Source organism: Chenopodium album, chromosome 21, assembly GCF_948465745.1.
Source record: "Chenopodium album chromosome 21, dcCheAlbu1.1, whole genome shotgun sequence".
Classification (NCBI taxonomy): domain Eukaryota; kingdom Viridiplantae; phylum Streptophyta; class Magnoliopsida; order Caryophyllales; family Amaranthaceae; genus Chenopodium; species Chenopodium album.
In genome coordinates, this window is record NC_137854.1 from 7540184 (window position 1) to 7554452 (window position 14269).

General features: G+C 34.0%; 3 protein-coding genes across 5 annotated transcripts; all 3 read right to left on the reverse strand.

Moving 5' to 3' along the window:
* Positions 1 to 86: 86 nt before the first annotated feature.
* Positions 87 to 3397, reverse strand: LOC145601830 (B3 domain-containing protein REM16-like). 3 transcript variants are annotated; one of them, XM_081657906.1, is made up of 5 exons: positions 3072 to 3397; positions 1579 to 2071; positions 1168 to 1347; positions 687 to 859; positions 87 to 582 (listed from the first exon to the last, which is right to left on the reverse strand). In XM_081657906.1, the coding sequence occupies exons 1-5, from the start codon at positions 3276 to 3278 to the stop codon at positions 295 to 297; spliced, it is 1341 nt and encodes a 446-aa protein (XP_081514032.1). In that variant the 5' UTR covers positions 3279 to 3397; the 3' UTR covers positions 87 to 294. The 3 variants fall into 3 exon arrangements, with proteins under 3 accessions (XP_081514032.1, XP_081514033.1, XP_081514034.1); XM_081657907.1 differs by having other exon boundaries at positions 1195 to 1347; positions 3072 to 3383; XM_081657908.1 differs by having other exon boundaries at positions 1579 to 2409; positions 3072 to 3180.
* A 929-nt stretch (positions 3398 to 4326) lies between these two features.
* LOC145600274 (uncharacterized) lies at positions 4327 to 6841 on the reverse strand. Its single transcript, XM_081656197.1, has 5 exons — positions 6385 to 6841; positions 5992 to 6153; positions 5342 to 5503; positions 4705 to 4892; positions 4327 to 4614 (listed from the first exon to the last, which is right to left on the reverse strand). The coding sequence occupies exons 1-5, from the start codon at positions 6839 to 6841 to the stop codon at positions 4327 to 4329; spliced, it is 1257 nt and encodes a 418-aa protein (XP_081512323.1).
* A 2941-nt stretch (positions 6842 to 9782) lies between these two features.
* On the reverse strand, positions 9783 to 13804 carry LOC145600276 (B3 domain-containing protein REM16-like). Its single transcript, XM_081656198.1, has 7 exons — positions 13697 to 13804; positions 12447 to 12834; positions 12043 to 12192; positions 11589 to 11783; positions 10858 to 11043; positions 10180 to 10310; positions 9783 to 10061 (listed from the first exon to the last, which is right to left on the reverse strand). The coding sequence occupies exons 1-7, from the start codon at positions 13802 to 13804 to the stop codon at positions 9783 to 9785; spliced, it is 1437 nt and encodes a 478-aa protein (XP_081512324.1).
* Between the last annotated feature and the right edge of the window lie 465 nt (positions 13805 to 14269).

The window sequence follows — 14269 nt, forward strand, 5'->3', positions numbered from 1 at the left end:
TGCAACGACCAAATGTTAATAGAAGGCAAATTATGCCAATATATGATGAACAAAGTGAAGCGATATTGGTGGCTTGCTACTTTAGATATGCGCGCATATCTTACTAAACATGCTACTTTCATTCATAAATTATAAGATAACTACATTGTTCATATAGTTGATGTATACATTGTTAGTCATACCAGTAAACCTGACTAGCAGAATAGAGAAGTACATCTACATCAGTCGTCTAGCTCAAACTTTACAAAACAGAGAAACATTCATCGATAACATAGCATGAAACCCGTCCAATAGTCAAAACAAAGTCACTAGAGTTGGAGGAACAACTTCAGGAACTACTCGGAATATGCTAACATCGAGGACAAATCTTTTTTCATTCTTCGAAACAGAAGGAACAAACAAGCACACATCAAACTCCTCCAAGAAGTTGTCCCGAACAAAAGTTTGCCATCTTGAACCTTGAAAACCTAGTTTAGTTCTGTCTTTGTAAATTCTGCACTCCCAGATTTCCCCCTGCATTCTGAGGGACACTTCTTGGCCTGTTCTAAGATGACTTTTGAGTTCCCATTCTGAAGGAATTGTCTAAAACATGACAGAGAAGTGCACGGGTTAGTTAAACTGTTGTTAAAAGCTAAGGATAAGCTAATTAGGATTTATAATGCTAGCTAATTATTACATGACATTACCATAAAAAAGCGCTTGTAAACACAGGAAGGTCTCATCAATACAATGAATGAGTTAACACACGTTTCTGCTGCTACCTTGGCCTTTCTTAGAGCATTCGCTATCTCTTCATCAGTAATGTTTCTTCGATTTGATTTGTAGTTCACTGAATAAAGACTTGATCCATTTCCTTTGGCTGCGAATGACTCACAAGTATATATGATCGTATGTAATCACCAAAGAAAACAAAGGGGGAAAAAACAACGGATGTAAGCTGATAACACGTATCAGGGAACTTTTCTCGGTTATTCAATTCCCTAAATCAAATGTAAACAAGGGCTTTGATTCCTAAGCTAGTCATTCTTTTGTACCGCTAAAAATTCAAGATATATGTACATCGTTACTGCAATTTTGAACACGCTAAGGACATATAGTTAAGTATATAACCAATGCAAGTATGAAGCACTATAGTTCTCAAACATTATGCCAGTTTACACCCCTTACTTTTAGTAGTAGAACTATAAAACGTACCACCATTGCGCTTCCTTTTCCTAAAAGCATTAGTTGGCAATATTCCAGCTGATTTAGTAGTAGCTGCTTTACACGGAGTAGTTTTAGCCTCTTCTGAGATGGAATACTCTTCACCAAAATTCTCGTCTGATTCATCTGGATCATCAGAAACATCTGCAGCAAGAATGAAGAGAAGAATACATTAAACTGTCAGACTTTTCTCTGAAGCCAATGAAACAGTAAAACTATCAAAAGTACAAAGACAAGATGCATTTTTCTAGTGACAAGTTCAGGGTTAAGGGCTCTTGGAAGCTAAACTCCTGATTCCCTTTCCTCTTCCCCTGCCAAGAGTTAGTTCGATCTTTAAAAGGTTTAGATAGTTCCACAAAATAGAAAAATTTATACCTTTTGAACGAGCAGTTTTGGCAGAACTACTCCTGGGAGTCCTAAAAGGTTTTATTCTACGCCTGTCTCTAGAAGCATCATAATGACAGTCATCATGATCTTCTTGGCTTGTATCATCAGTGAACTCGCCCTCACTCAAACTCTTTGCTGTATCTTCACTACTGCAGTCATCATTATGATCCTCCTCATCGTCTCCATTATCAGAGTTATGCTGTTGAGGTTTCCTCACAAAATATGAAGCTTCTTTCTCACATGAACTTGCTCGATCAAAGAGCCAGACCTCAAAACATTCTCTTCGATTGTACTTAAAGACTAGGACATCCGCCTTCTTCAAAGAGTAAGCATCGGCAAATTCTTCCCACCCATCTCCATGAAACATAATATCATCCTTGTTTTTCTTCAAGTTAACATTCCAAGAAACTCCATTTACTTTAAGAACTACTTGTTCAGGTAACTTGGTTCTCATGTAGTCACTAAATTTCTTAGGAAGTGTCTGTTTTTAACCCATTAAGAAAAATACACACATATGAGCAACATAATGAAGAAATTTAGTAGGGCTAAAAAAAGTAGTGTAACTCTAGGATTCAAACTGATGGACACTTCAGATACTTCCTCCGTGTTTTTAGTTGCATTATTTTGACTTAACAACCCTATACGGTTATACTAAGGGTTTGTTCACATTTACTGAGCTGAGCTGAACTGATTGGACTTGAGCTAAACTGAACTGATTGGAGCTGTGGACTGATTGGAGCCGAGCTGAACTGAACTGATTGGAGTTGAGCTAAGCTAAACTTATTGGAGCTGAGCTGAACTGATTGAAGCTGAACTGGACTGAACAAAAATTAAAGTAAATGTGAACAGACCCTAAGAAATGTGACAACTGAATTTGGACTACTAATTTCGGACAAATTAAAGGAAGTATTTTCCAACCGATCGTTCAGGAATTTATAATCATAAAATTGAAAATTTTGGAATAAGAATGCTCAATAAACCATTCAAAAAAAAAAAAAAAAAAAAAAAAAAAAAAAAAAAAAAAAAAAAGCTCAATAAAGCCAACTAACATTCCTCTCCAGCCAGACAGATCAATTAAAAAGCAACTATTCAAGTGAGACTGTGAGAGCAATAATCCACACTAATCAAATACAGGAATTAATTGGAATTATAAAACCACTCATTCATCCCAAATTAAAAGCAACATTTGTCAATTCTTAAAACTTAGGAAGTACAAGTAAAAAATTAACACTAAATTAGACACCAAAAATCACATTATTAATGAGCTATGTCACAAACCCAAGCAATGCATGTAAATTTGAAAGCATATCAAGATAACAAAAAACATATAAATGCAACATGCATATACTGCATACTACTTCCCTCGGTGTCTAACATTCCAAATAGCCAATACGACAAACAAATAGGGACGGAGGGAGTCATAAATCAATAAATCTTTTACCAATAATAATAACTTAAAAGAGGGCCGAGGGTACACTTACAAGGTGTTGATGAAAATCAGTGGGCAAATTTAAAGAGAATTGAGAAAAGTGAAAATTCTTCCAGTAGATTTCCTCTTCCCATGTTCTGCTCCTCATATTTGGATATGGTAATTGTGTTTCTTTTTGGAACCCAGATAACCACAAAGAAATTATTAGCTTAGTCAGTGCAGCAAATACTGTTGGTGGGCTCCATCTATTCTGTCTCATTTTTTAATGCATCTCTTTATTGAGAAGTAATTTGGACCGTTTATATTTAATTTTTTATTAGTAGTAAAATTTGTAACAAAATTAAATTACTTCGTAAAAAAGTATACATTACGATTGATTGTCTAATTCAATGATATACAACTAATACAAGTAGTACTTTCTCTGTCCCCTAAATATTGCAACATCAAATGGGATACGAGTCATACGACTATATGTAATAAGAAGAGAGAGAGTGAAACTCTGTAAAAATAGGGATGTTACAAGGTCCTTCGTTCACATATATGATGAACAAGTTGAGAGGTCATACAACTCATACTCAATCTCTAAAGTCAACTCCACTAGCTATGATTTCTACGGTCAACGGATTAAGTCTTTCAAAAGTTTTTTCCTAGAAATTTCTCATCAGTTTATGAAGTGATTGAGGGATGAATTGAAATTTTGTAGGCCTTAGAAATTGCAATGTAGGTCATGAAATATGGTCATTTGGTTGAAATTGAGAAATTTTTAGACAAAGTTTTTAGTATGCAAATTGTAGCTAGCTCAGTTATGAAAGTTCACTAACTTCATTCCAACATCATTTTCATTATAATTGCCTAGCTAGCTTTTGACTCTAGGAAAACAACTCTTAAGGAATGTAATTGTTAATTTAGATTAGCCAGGAAAGAAATTCACATACTATACTCATAATTAACGATTTAAGGCACTACTTTATGTCAAAGTGTTAGAAAAATAATTCTACCATAACCCGTGATGACGTGATGTATATAAATTTGATCTTCTCGAGCTTAATTGTGATCATGCATGCTGAAGCAAAGCTTGTTCGTGTTCATTTATTTAACAATGATATGCGCGCATCTTACTAAACATCCTACTATCATTCATAAATTATAAGATAACTATATTGTTCATAGTTGATGCATACATTGTTAGTCATACCAGTAAACCTGACTAGCAGGATAGAGAAGTACATCTACATCAGCCGTCTAGCTCAAACTTTACAAAACAGAGAAATATTCATCGATAAGATAGCAAGAAACCCGTCCAATAGTCAAGGTGAAGTTACTAAAGTTGGAGGAACAACTTCAGGAACCACTCTGAATATGCTAACATCGAGGACATATCTTTCATTCATCGAGACAGAAGGAACAAACAAGCACACATCAAACTCCTCCAAGAAGTTGTCGCGAGCAAAGTTTCTCCACCCTGAACATTGAAAACCTGCGTGATTTCTGCTGTCTTTGCTAATTTTGCACTCCCATATTTTCCCCTCTACTCTGAGAGACACTGCTTGGCCACTTCTGAAATGCTTTTTAAGGTTCCAATCTGCAGAAATTGTCTGAAACATGACAAAAAAGTAGTGTAAGGGTTAAACCTTTGAACGTGCAGGAAGTCATAGCTCAAGCTAGTTAGAAATACATGATATTACCATAAAGAAGCGCCAGTAAACACTGGTAGGTCTCATCACTGCAGTGAATGAGTTAGCGCACTGTTCTGATGCTAACACGGCCTTTCTCTCAACATTTTCTATCTCTGCATCAGTTATCTCTCTTCTATTTGATTTGTAGCACACTGTATAATGTCTTGATCCACTTTCATTGCCGGATATCTTTTTGGCTGCAAATGATTCACAAGTATAATCATATGTAATCACCAAAGAAAAACAAAAAGGAAAAAGAACAACAATGGATTTAAGCAGGAAACAACTATCATCAGGCTCTCTGCTTCTTCATGTAATTAAAAAAGACAGGGAGATCTAAAGATGTTAAGAGTACACGAATGAAGTAATCAAATCATCATATACTTTGGAGCTTCCTTTTTTTCCCCTAGATTCCTAGCACTTCAAGGGTACTTTTTCTAGTCTTTTAATTCCTTTAACCGATTAAAAGCAAGGGCTTCGATTCCTAGTCATTTCTTTTGTACTAAACAAGCTAAAATTTAAAGACATACATCATTACTGCAATTTTGAACAAGGACATATAATCAATGCAAGTATGAAGCACTACAGTTCAAAAATAAGTATGCAATATCACACCCTTATGTAGTAGTAGAACTGTAAAACATACCACAACTACCACCATTGCGATTCCTTTTCCTTGAACCATTAATTGGCAATTTTCTAGGTGAATCAGTAGTAGCTGCTTTCTTCTGAGTAGTTCTAGTCTCTTCTGAGGTGGAATCCTCTTCATCAGAATTCTCGTCTGATTCATCCTGATCATCAGAAACATCTGCAGAAAGAACAAATAAATTAATACATAAAACTGTCAGGATTTTTTTCTCTGCAGCTAATGAAACAGTAAAACTACCAAAGTACCAATATGGGACATTTTGGTCTAGTGACAAGTTTGGAGTCAGGAGCTCTTGGAGGCAAAACTCCAGACACCCTTTCCTCTCCCCACTGCCAAGAGTCCAATCTTTATAAGGTTCGGACACTTCCCTAATGGAAGAGCTTCCTTTTTTTCTCCTAGATTCCTAGAACTTCAAGGGAACTTTTTCTAGTCTTTTAATTCCTCAAACCGATTATAAGCAAGGGCTTTGATTCCTAGTCATTTCTTTTGTACCAAACAAGCTAAATATTCGAGAAATACATCATTACTGCAATTTTGAACAAGGACATATAATCAATGCAAGTATGAAGCACTATATAGTTCTCAATAATTATGCAATAATATCACACCCTTATGTACTTATGTAGTAGTAGAACTGTATAACGTACCACGACTACCACCATTGCGATTCCTTTTCCTTGAACCATTAGTTCGCAATTTTCTAGCTGAACTAGTAGTAGCTGCTTTCTTCGGAGTGGTTCTAGCCTCTTCTGAGAAGGAATCCTCTTCATCAGAATTCTCGTCTGATTCATCCTCATCATCAGAAACATCTGCAGAAAGAATGAAAAAACAAATACATAAAACTGTCAGGCTTTTTTTTCTCTGCAGCCAATGAAACAGTAAAAACTACAAAAGTACTAAGACAGGATATTTTGGTCTAGTGACAAATTCGGAGTCAGGAGCTCTTGGAGGCAAAACTCCAGACTCCCTTTCCTCTCCTCACTGCCAAGAGTCCGATCTTTATAAGCTCCACATAGTCCAAAAAACCGAATAAGTTATACCTCTAGAACGAGCAGTTTTGGCAGAACTGCTCTTGGGTACCCTGCTACCAGGGTTCTTCCTACGCCTGTTTCTAGAACCATAATGACAGTTATCGTTATCATCCTGTCTCGTATCATCAGTGAACCCCTTGCTCAAACTCTCTTCTGTATCTTCACTGTCGTCATGATGATCCTCCTCCTCATCATCATCATCAGAGTTCTCCTGTTGAACTTTCCTCACAAAATATGAAGCCTCTTTCTCACACGAACTTGCTTGATCAAAGAGCCAAACCTCAAAACATTCTCGTCGATTGTACTTAAAGACCAGGACATCCGCCTTCTTCAAAGAGTAAGCATCGGCAAATTCTTTCCACCCATCTCCATGAAACATGATATCATCCAAGTCTTTCTTCAAGTTAACATCCCAAGAAATGCCATTTACTTTAAGAACTATTTGTTCAGGTAAAGTGGTTCTCATGTAGTCACAAAACTTCTTAGGAAGCGTCTGTTTTTAACACATTAAGAAAAACTAAATAAACACACATAAGAGCAACAAAATGAAGAAATTTAACAGGCTAAAAAAGTATTGTAACTCGAGGTTTCGAATTGATGGACACTTAAGATACTTCATCCATCTGTATTTTTCGTTGCAACGTTTTGACTTTTGACTTATGTCCCAACCCCGCCAATAAGAAATGTGACAATTGAATTGTGACAATTAATTTCGGACAAAGGAAGTATTATTTCCGACCCATCATTTGTTTAGGATCTTAAAATTGAAGCAATTGGAATGAGAATGCTCAGTACACCCAACCTAAGCTACATTCCTCGATCAATCTCCGGCTAGACAGATCAATTATTGTCAATTGAGAGCAATATTAATCCACACTGATCAACTGTAGGAGTTTATCGAACTCTTAAAACTACTCCCTCCGTCTCAAATTAATTGCAACATTTGTGACATACAACTTCAACTAATGAACTAAAACAAGTGCAAATCTAACAACAACAGGATAAATTAGACACCAAAATTCACATTATTATTGTGCTATGTCACAAACTCAAGTAATACATCACTTTTTGGAAAATTTGGAAGCATATCAAGATCATAGAAACTTATACATGCATATAATGCATAATTCTCCTATCCGACCTTCGGCTCTATTTGTTCTTCCTACTTTGACTCTTTTGTCCAACATTTCAAATAGTCGGAAAAACAAATAGAGACAGAGGGAGTAAATCAATCTTTTACGGAGTACTATATAATAAAATAATAATTAAAAAGAAAACTTACAAGGTGATGATTAAAATCGGTGGGTAAAGTTAAAGAGAATTGAGAAAAATGAAAATGCTTCCAATAGAGTTCCTCTTCCCAGCTCTTCATAATTGGAAATTGCAAATTTTTTTTTTTTTTTGGGTAACCCAGTTAACAGAAAGAAAGCAATACTTGTAACACAGTGATTTTACCTGTTAGATGTAATTAGGGGTGAGCATAACAGGGTTCCCTGTAAAAATTCCAGGAACCGAAACCGGAACCTGTTGCAACAGGTTCCTCAAAATGGGAACCGGAACTGGAACCTGTTGAACAAGTTCCTAGAAATTGGGAACCGGAACCGGAACCTACAGATTCCGGTTCCGATTCAAGGTACCCTGTATTATAAGATACACACTAACTTTTTGTAGATTTTTTTAATAAAAAAATGGTTAGTCACTAATTTATAATGTTTACAACTCGCAAACAAGACAAACTAATAGTAGTTGTCTTACAAATTTAATATATATATTTTTATAATTGCAATTTTGATACATATTATTTAAAAATTGAGTACAAATTAGTGTATAATTAAAAATTAAGTGATATTCCTTCAAAAAAAAAAAATTAAGTGATATTTTTATCAGGTACAGGGTACCCTACAGGTTCCGGTTCCAAAAATTTGAGAACCTGATCCGGAACCTGTTACAACAGGTTCTCCAATTTGCTACCCGGAACCGGAACCTCTTGTACAGGTTCCGGTTTTGGAACCTGCGGTTCCTAACAGGCGGTTCCGATTCAGGGTACCCTGATTTTTTGCTCACCCGTAGATGTAATCATGTAAATAGAAAGATTATAACTCAGCATTTAATTTTGAGGGAAACAATCCAGCCCAAATTGAAATTATTAGTCAGCGCAGTAAATACCATTTAAGTTACTTAAATAATTTTTCATCTTCCTATAACATTAAAGGTAATAGTCGCTTAGACTAATTAGCATTATTACTCCCTCCATCCCCATTTGATAGTTTCTTATGGGCATTTTTCACGGGAATTAATAAACACAAATAAGAATAAATAAAGTACATTGAAAAAGTGAATTGACATTGAGTATGCAAAAAAGTAGAGAAAGAAAGTAATAAAAGTATATGGGAAAACAAAATTTATATGGGAAAACAAAATTTATATAGGAAATTTAAATGTGCACAAGTATTGTTGCAAATTGGAGGGAATTTTGGTAAAAAATTAATATTAATGATTGTTGGAAAAAGCAAATGGGGTGAATATTTTGGGACTAAAATTTGCCCATAAGAGACTATCAAAAGGGGATGGAGGGAGTATTATTTTTCACACATTTTTCATGCAACTATCACCATTTATCAAAATATTTACATATTCTCAATTTAATTATTCTTATTTACAAAAATATTTATCTATTTCCGATGCAAATATTCCTATTTTCAAAGATTATTTAATGCTTATATTCCATTATCTTATTTTCCTTATTATCCGTGAAAAACCACTAAATATAACTTTCTATAGAGAACGGAGGGAGTGCCATTTTAGGAAATAAGTTAAATGTCTAATGTTCCAAATGTGTTAGTTAGCAAGATCCTAATACATAAGGGATTGTAGGGTTCTTAGTACGTCATGGCAACAGTGACACTTGTTGCCTTACAAAATGTAGAGTGTGCATACAAAGTGAATGTTTTTAAATTTACATGATTGTGAATAGGCTTAGAAATTAGGGGGTTTTTTTTTTTTGAAACCAAAGGCTTAGAAATTTTGATCCTACTTGATAACTCAATCTAAACCAATATAATCCATATAAGGTTGGTATTACATGAGAAGTTCTTAAAAGGAGAGAGATAACTGTGCAATTTTTTTTTTTTTTTTTTTTTTTGATTAAATGTTTATATCTTTTCTATTAAATGTACAAACAAATACGAGTAATAGTGCTATATTCCCTTGTGCTTTAAGTGGACCTTTTACCAACCCGGATGATAGTGCTAAATGGTGTATTGTACAACTCGGAAGTAGATCCTATAACATTTGTAAGAGTTCTATAAGTGATTATATCAAATTAAAGATGATATTACAAATAAAAAGTGATTGTATCAAATCAATTTGCTTTTGTATTTCATTCAACACATGCTCACTGGTAGTGCTTAATGTACAGGGCTAAGTGGAGTAATTTCAGGAACAACTCGGAAAATGCTAACATTCAGAACAAAACGCTTGTTCTCTAGGCCACCAAGCACGAACAAACACAAGTCGGATTCCTCCAAGGAATTGTCAAGTGCAAATTTTTTCCACCCACCTCTAAATCCTCCATCGCGGTTAATAACACAAAAGCTAACCACCCATGAGTTGTTATTGGTCTTAAGAATTACTTCATGTCTTTTATCGCGTGAAAAACCTTTAGGCTTCCAGCTTCGAGGAATTACCTGAACATAAGTACCACAAGAGTTGGTTGAGCAAGAAAAGCTGCAAATTTTGATCAATGATCTTAAGGGCAGGGGTTTATAGAAGAAGCTATATTACCAGACAAAAACTCTTATATACATGCGAAGGTTTCATGATCATGATGAAGCTTTCATCGGTGGCATTTTCTCTTGCCAAAGCCAAAGCCTTTTCTTTTTCTGCATCTGTTACAGGCCTTCTATTTGATCTATAGCATAAGGCAGCAGCAACAACTGCACAAGATAACATATTATAGCACTCTATCATATTTAGCACCAAAAGAAACTACATAGTACCAACACTGCAAAGGCCCTTTGTCAAAAAACAAAAAAACCAAAAATCAGTGATTGCATGTCTGCACATGACAGTATGACACACACATTGACACATAAGTGAATGTTAATTAGCAAAAATCAGTTCAAGTTAACAAAAATCAGCAGATTTTTGCTGACTTCTTGATTTTTTTAGTGTTTTATCTTCTCTGCAAGGTAAGAAATAGAATTGATTCTAGACAAACTTCATACATCAAAAACCAGTTAACTGTAGTAAAATTTCAGGACCTCACTTGTGTCTTTGAATTTTTTTTATTACTTTTTGGGCACGAAGTTGGCAACTTCTCTCTTAATCTCTTCCCTTCTCTTTCACTCCTCTTTAATTTCACACGGCATAAATATACAGTTCTGGTTAAGCAAAACAAACACAAACGCAAAAAAGTTCACAGTGCAACAGAAACAAACTATGTTGTTGTTATAGTGAATGAACTAGTGACTGAAGTCATACCAGTGGAGCTCTTCCTATTCTTGTTCACATAGAATGGAACATCATCTCTATTGCTATCACGAGCAGCAGAATGAGAGTGAGTCTTCTTTGAATTATTGCCATTCACTTTTGAAGAATTGTTCTTCTTTGAAATGGAATCATCTTCAATGGATGCCCTTTGTTTATCCCTTTCATCATTATCGAATCCTTAAGCATAATACAAAAACAGAATTGCACAAGATCAGCCATTTTGTTATAAATAAGATAACCGCCAAGTACCTACAGTACAAAGGCCAAATAGCTCTTCAACTGATCAATAAAAGCAATCTTGAAAAACTTGATTCAGTTAGATCAGTAAAACCAGTGACTGTATGTCTGTCTGCACAAGACATACACTAGTGATTCAGCAAAATCAGTTTTAGTCAAAAATCAGCACAATTTTTGCAACCTCATGATGTTTTTAGTGTTTCGTCTTCTCTCCAAGGTAACAAACTTCATTCATCAAAAATCAGATCACTAAACTAAAATTTCAGGACCTCACTTGTGCCTTTAAAACTTTTGACTTTTTGAGCACCAAATTGTCAACTTCTCCATTTCTCTCTATTCTCTTTTACTACTCTTCAATTTCACCAAGCATAAATACACAGTTCTTGTTAAGCAAAACAAACATAAACGCAAAAAAGTTCCCAACTGCAACATAAACAAATATGCTCTTCTTGTTCTAGTAAACGAACTAGCGACTGAAGCCATACCAGTGGAGCTCTGCCTTTTCATGTTCTCAAAGAGTGGAACATAATCTGATTCATCTTTATTGCTATCACTAGCAGTAGAATGAGATTGAGTCTTCTTTGAATTATTGCCATTCACTTTCGAACATTTGTTCTTCTTTGAAATGGAATCATCTTCAATGAATGCCCTTCGTTTATCCCTTTCATCATTATCGAATCCTTAAACAAAGTGCAAAAACATATTAGCACAAGATCAGCCATTTTGTTTTTAACAAGGTTTATAATATAATAACAATCCATTAGTTTCTCTGATCACTTGATTAGGTAAAACTCAGCACAAAATAACCCTATTTTTTCTTATACACTGATCACCCTGAGTTATGAAAAGATTACACTTACATTGATAAAGAAATAAAGAAGAGCATAAAAAAACATAAACAAATATGTGATGTTAGTCTAGGCCTTTTCAGAAACATACCAGTGGACTTCCTTTTCTTCAAACAATTAGATGGGACTTCCTTTGGAGAACTTTCATTCTCTTTCAAAGAATTTCGCTGTTTTGAAGTAGTTCTGTCTTTGTTTGATTCCCCAGGTTCGTCTTCATCCTGTTCCTCATCAAGATCATGATCTGTTTCAAACACATAAATATCAGTATGCTAACCACACTCTAGTAATATAGATTGATAACCTTTTCGTCCCATAATTAACTTCAACTTGACAATTTTGACATTAAGAATAGTTGTTAAATGTAACATAAAAGTAATAGGGAAAAGAAAGAATGAAGTTTTATTGGATACATTACAGAAAGAAAAGTGTGAAAATAATTTTGGGACGGAGGAAGTACTAAAAAAAATCAGTTAACAAGCTAGACTTCAAGCATACCACCTGTGTGAGCGGTGCTGTCAGAAGAACAAATGATATACTCATACGAGTCACTCTTTGCTTGTTCATCCGAACCACCATTAGATTGAGGTTGTTCACATTTTCTCACAAAGTAAGATGATTCTCGCTCACACGAATTAGTTTGATCAAAGAACAACACCTCAAAAGATTTGTCATTTCTGTCATACTTGAAGATAAGAAGGTCATTCTTTTGCAAGGAGTAAGCTTTGACAAATTCTTTCCAAACATCACCAGTTAACATAACAATATTGCTGTCAATGTCATTACTCAGTAAGTTGACATGCCAGATAATTCCATTTGGACCTTTCACAATTACATTCTCCGGTAACCTTGCAATCTCATTTCCAGTAAATTTCTTAGGAAGTTTCTGATGATGAAATAATGCAAATCAATCAATCAAAATGAACATAATATGTAACGGAGGTATACAACAATATCCAAAGCCTTAATCTATACATAGTGAGGTCGGATGCATAAACCAAGATCAAATAAAAATATTCCTTTCAAATTACATTAAACCCCTAGTATTGAGGTATAGCATTACCCTTAGAAGAATAGTGGAATCATGTATTTATTGATAAAGATTTGTCAATTTATACTTTCTATACATCATTTTATTTAATAATTTTTACTAAAAGAATAAAGATGTTAATTGTTAAAGTTGTTCGTAGATACACGTGAATTTTTCATAGACTTTTATAAGATGTACCCTAAATTGCAAGTTCAAAACTTTAATATCAAACGTTACCTCAATACTAGGGGTTTAATGTAATTTGAAAGGAATATTTTTATTTGATCTTGGTTTATGCATCCGACCTCACTATGTATAGATTGGGTAATGCTATACATAGCCCTTAGGGCTATATATAAGCATTGAATTTACTCTTGAAAAATGTATAAAGTTGGGAATTCATGACAAAAACACGCGCAAATCGGTGTAATTAGTGTGTTTTTGTCATGATTTTATAAATTTAAACAAATTTCAAGAGTAAATTAAATGCTTATATGTAGCCCTTAGGGCTATGTATAGCATTTTCCTTCTTCTAAAATCAAAGTACATAGTCAAGGAAGTGTGTGTGAATAATGTGACCAAATGACCAATATATGCAATTTAACAAAAAAATTTAAAACGAACTTATAAATTAAGAGCACAGCAAAATTAAAAAATTAAAAATTAAAAAAAAAAGTAATAAAATTTCAAAAAAAAAAAAAAAAAAAAAAAAACTTACAAGGTGTTGTTGAAAATCAGAAGGAAGAATTTGAAAAAAGTGCACAGAATGAAAATGTTTCCAATAAGTATTCTCTTCCCAACTCCTGCACTTCTCTGGATTCTTCATCTTCAGGGTTAATGCTGATCTTCCCCAAATCAAAATAAAGATGGAAGTAAAACCCTAAATTAATTAAGAATGTTAATTTTTTTTTTGTGTAAAATTAATAATTACGAGTAAATTAAAAAAAAAGGAATGTATTAAAATCGGAGATGTTTTTTATCAAAAAAAAAAAAAAAAAAAATCGGAGATGTTTCACGTAAATAAATGCTATGTAACTTTCCATCTAGGAGTAAATAAATGCTATGTAGCCATGTAGGAGTAATTTTCCATCTCTTGTCAAAAAAAAAAAAAAAAAATTCCATCTCATTTAAGAAATTTTTATGTGAGAAAAATAAACTCAACAATAGATTGGTATCACATGCCCCTAGATTAGTGCCCGTGCATCGCACGATAGTAACAATTTTTTTCCATAATTAATTTGTGATATAATATAAAAAATGAAGCAATTGATATGAAATATACAAATACAAT

Coding starts and splice junctions, on each gene's coding strand:
- LOC145601830 (XM_081657906.1), bottom strand. CDS start 3,278: ATGAGACAGAATAGATGGAGCCCACCAACAGTATTTGCTGCACTGACT. Junction 1,348..1,578: donor CAAAACTGCTCGTTCAAAAG/GTATAAATTTTT, acceptor TTCTTGCTGCAG/ATGTTTCTGATGATCCAGAT. Junction 860..1,167: donor TTATAGTTCTACTACTAAAA/GTAAGGGGTGTA, acceptor AGTCATTCGCAG/CCAAAGGAAATGGATCAAGT.
- LOC145600276 (XM_081656198.1), bottom strand. CDS start 13,804: ATGAAGAATCCAGAGAAGTGCAGGAGTTGGGAAGAGAATACTTATTGG. Junction 11,784..12,042: donor GAAGAAAAGGAAGTCCACTG/GTATGTTTCTGA, acceptor ACTTTGTTTAAG/GATTCGATAATGATGAAAGG. Junction 11,044..11,588: donor GAAAAGGCAGAGCTCCACTG/GTATGGCTTCAG, acceptor ATTATGCTTAAG/GATTCGATAATGATGAAAGG.
- LOC145600274 (XM_081656197.1), bottom strand. CDS start 6,841: ATGAGAACCACTTTACCTGAACAAATAGTTCTTAAAGTAAATGGCATT. Junction 6,154..6,384: donor CAAAACTGCTCGTTCTAGAG/GTATAACTTATT, acceptor TTCTTTCTGCAG/ATGTTTCTGATGATGAGGAT. Junction 5,504..5,991: donor TCGCAATGGTGGTAGTCGTG/GTACGTTATACA, acceptor TTCTTTCTGCAG/ATGTTTCTGATGATCAGGAT.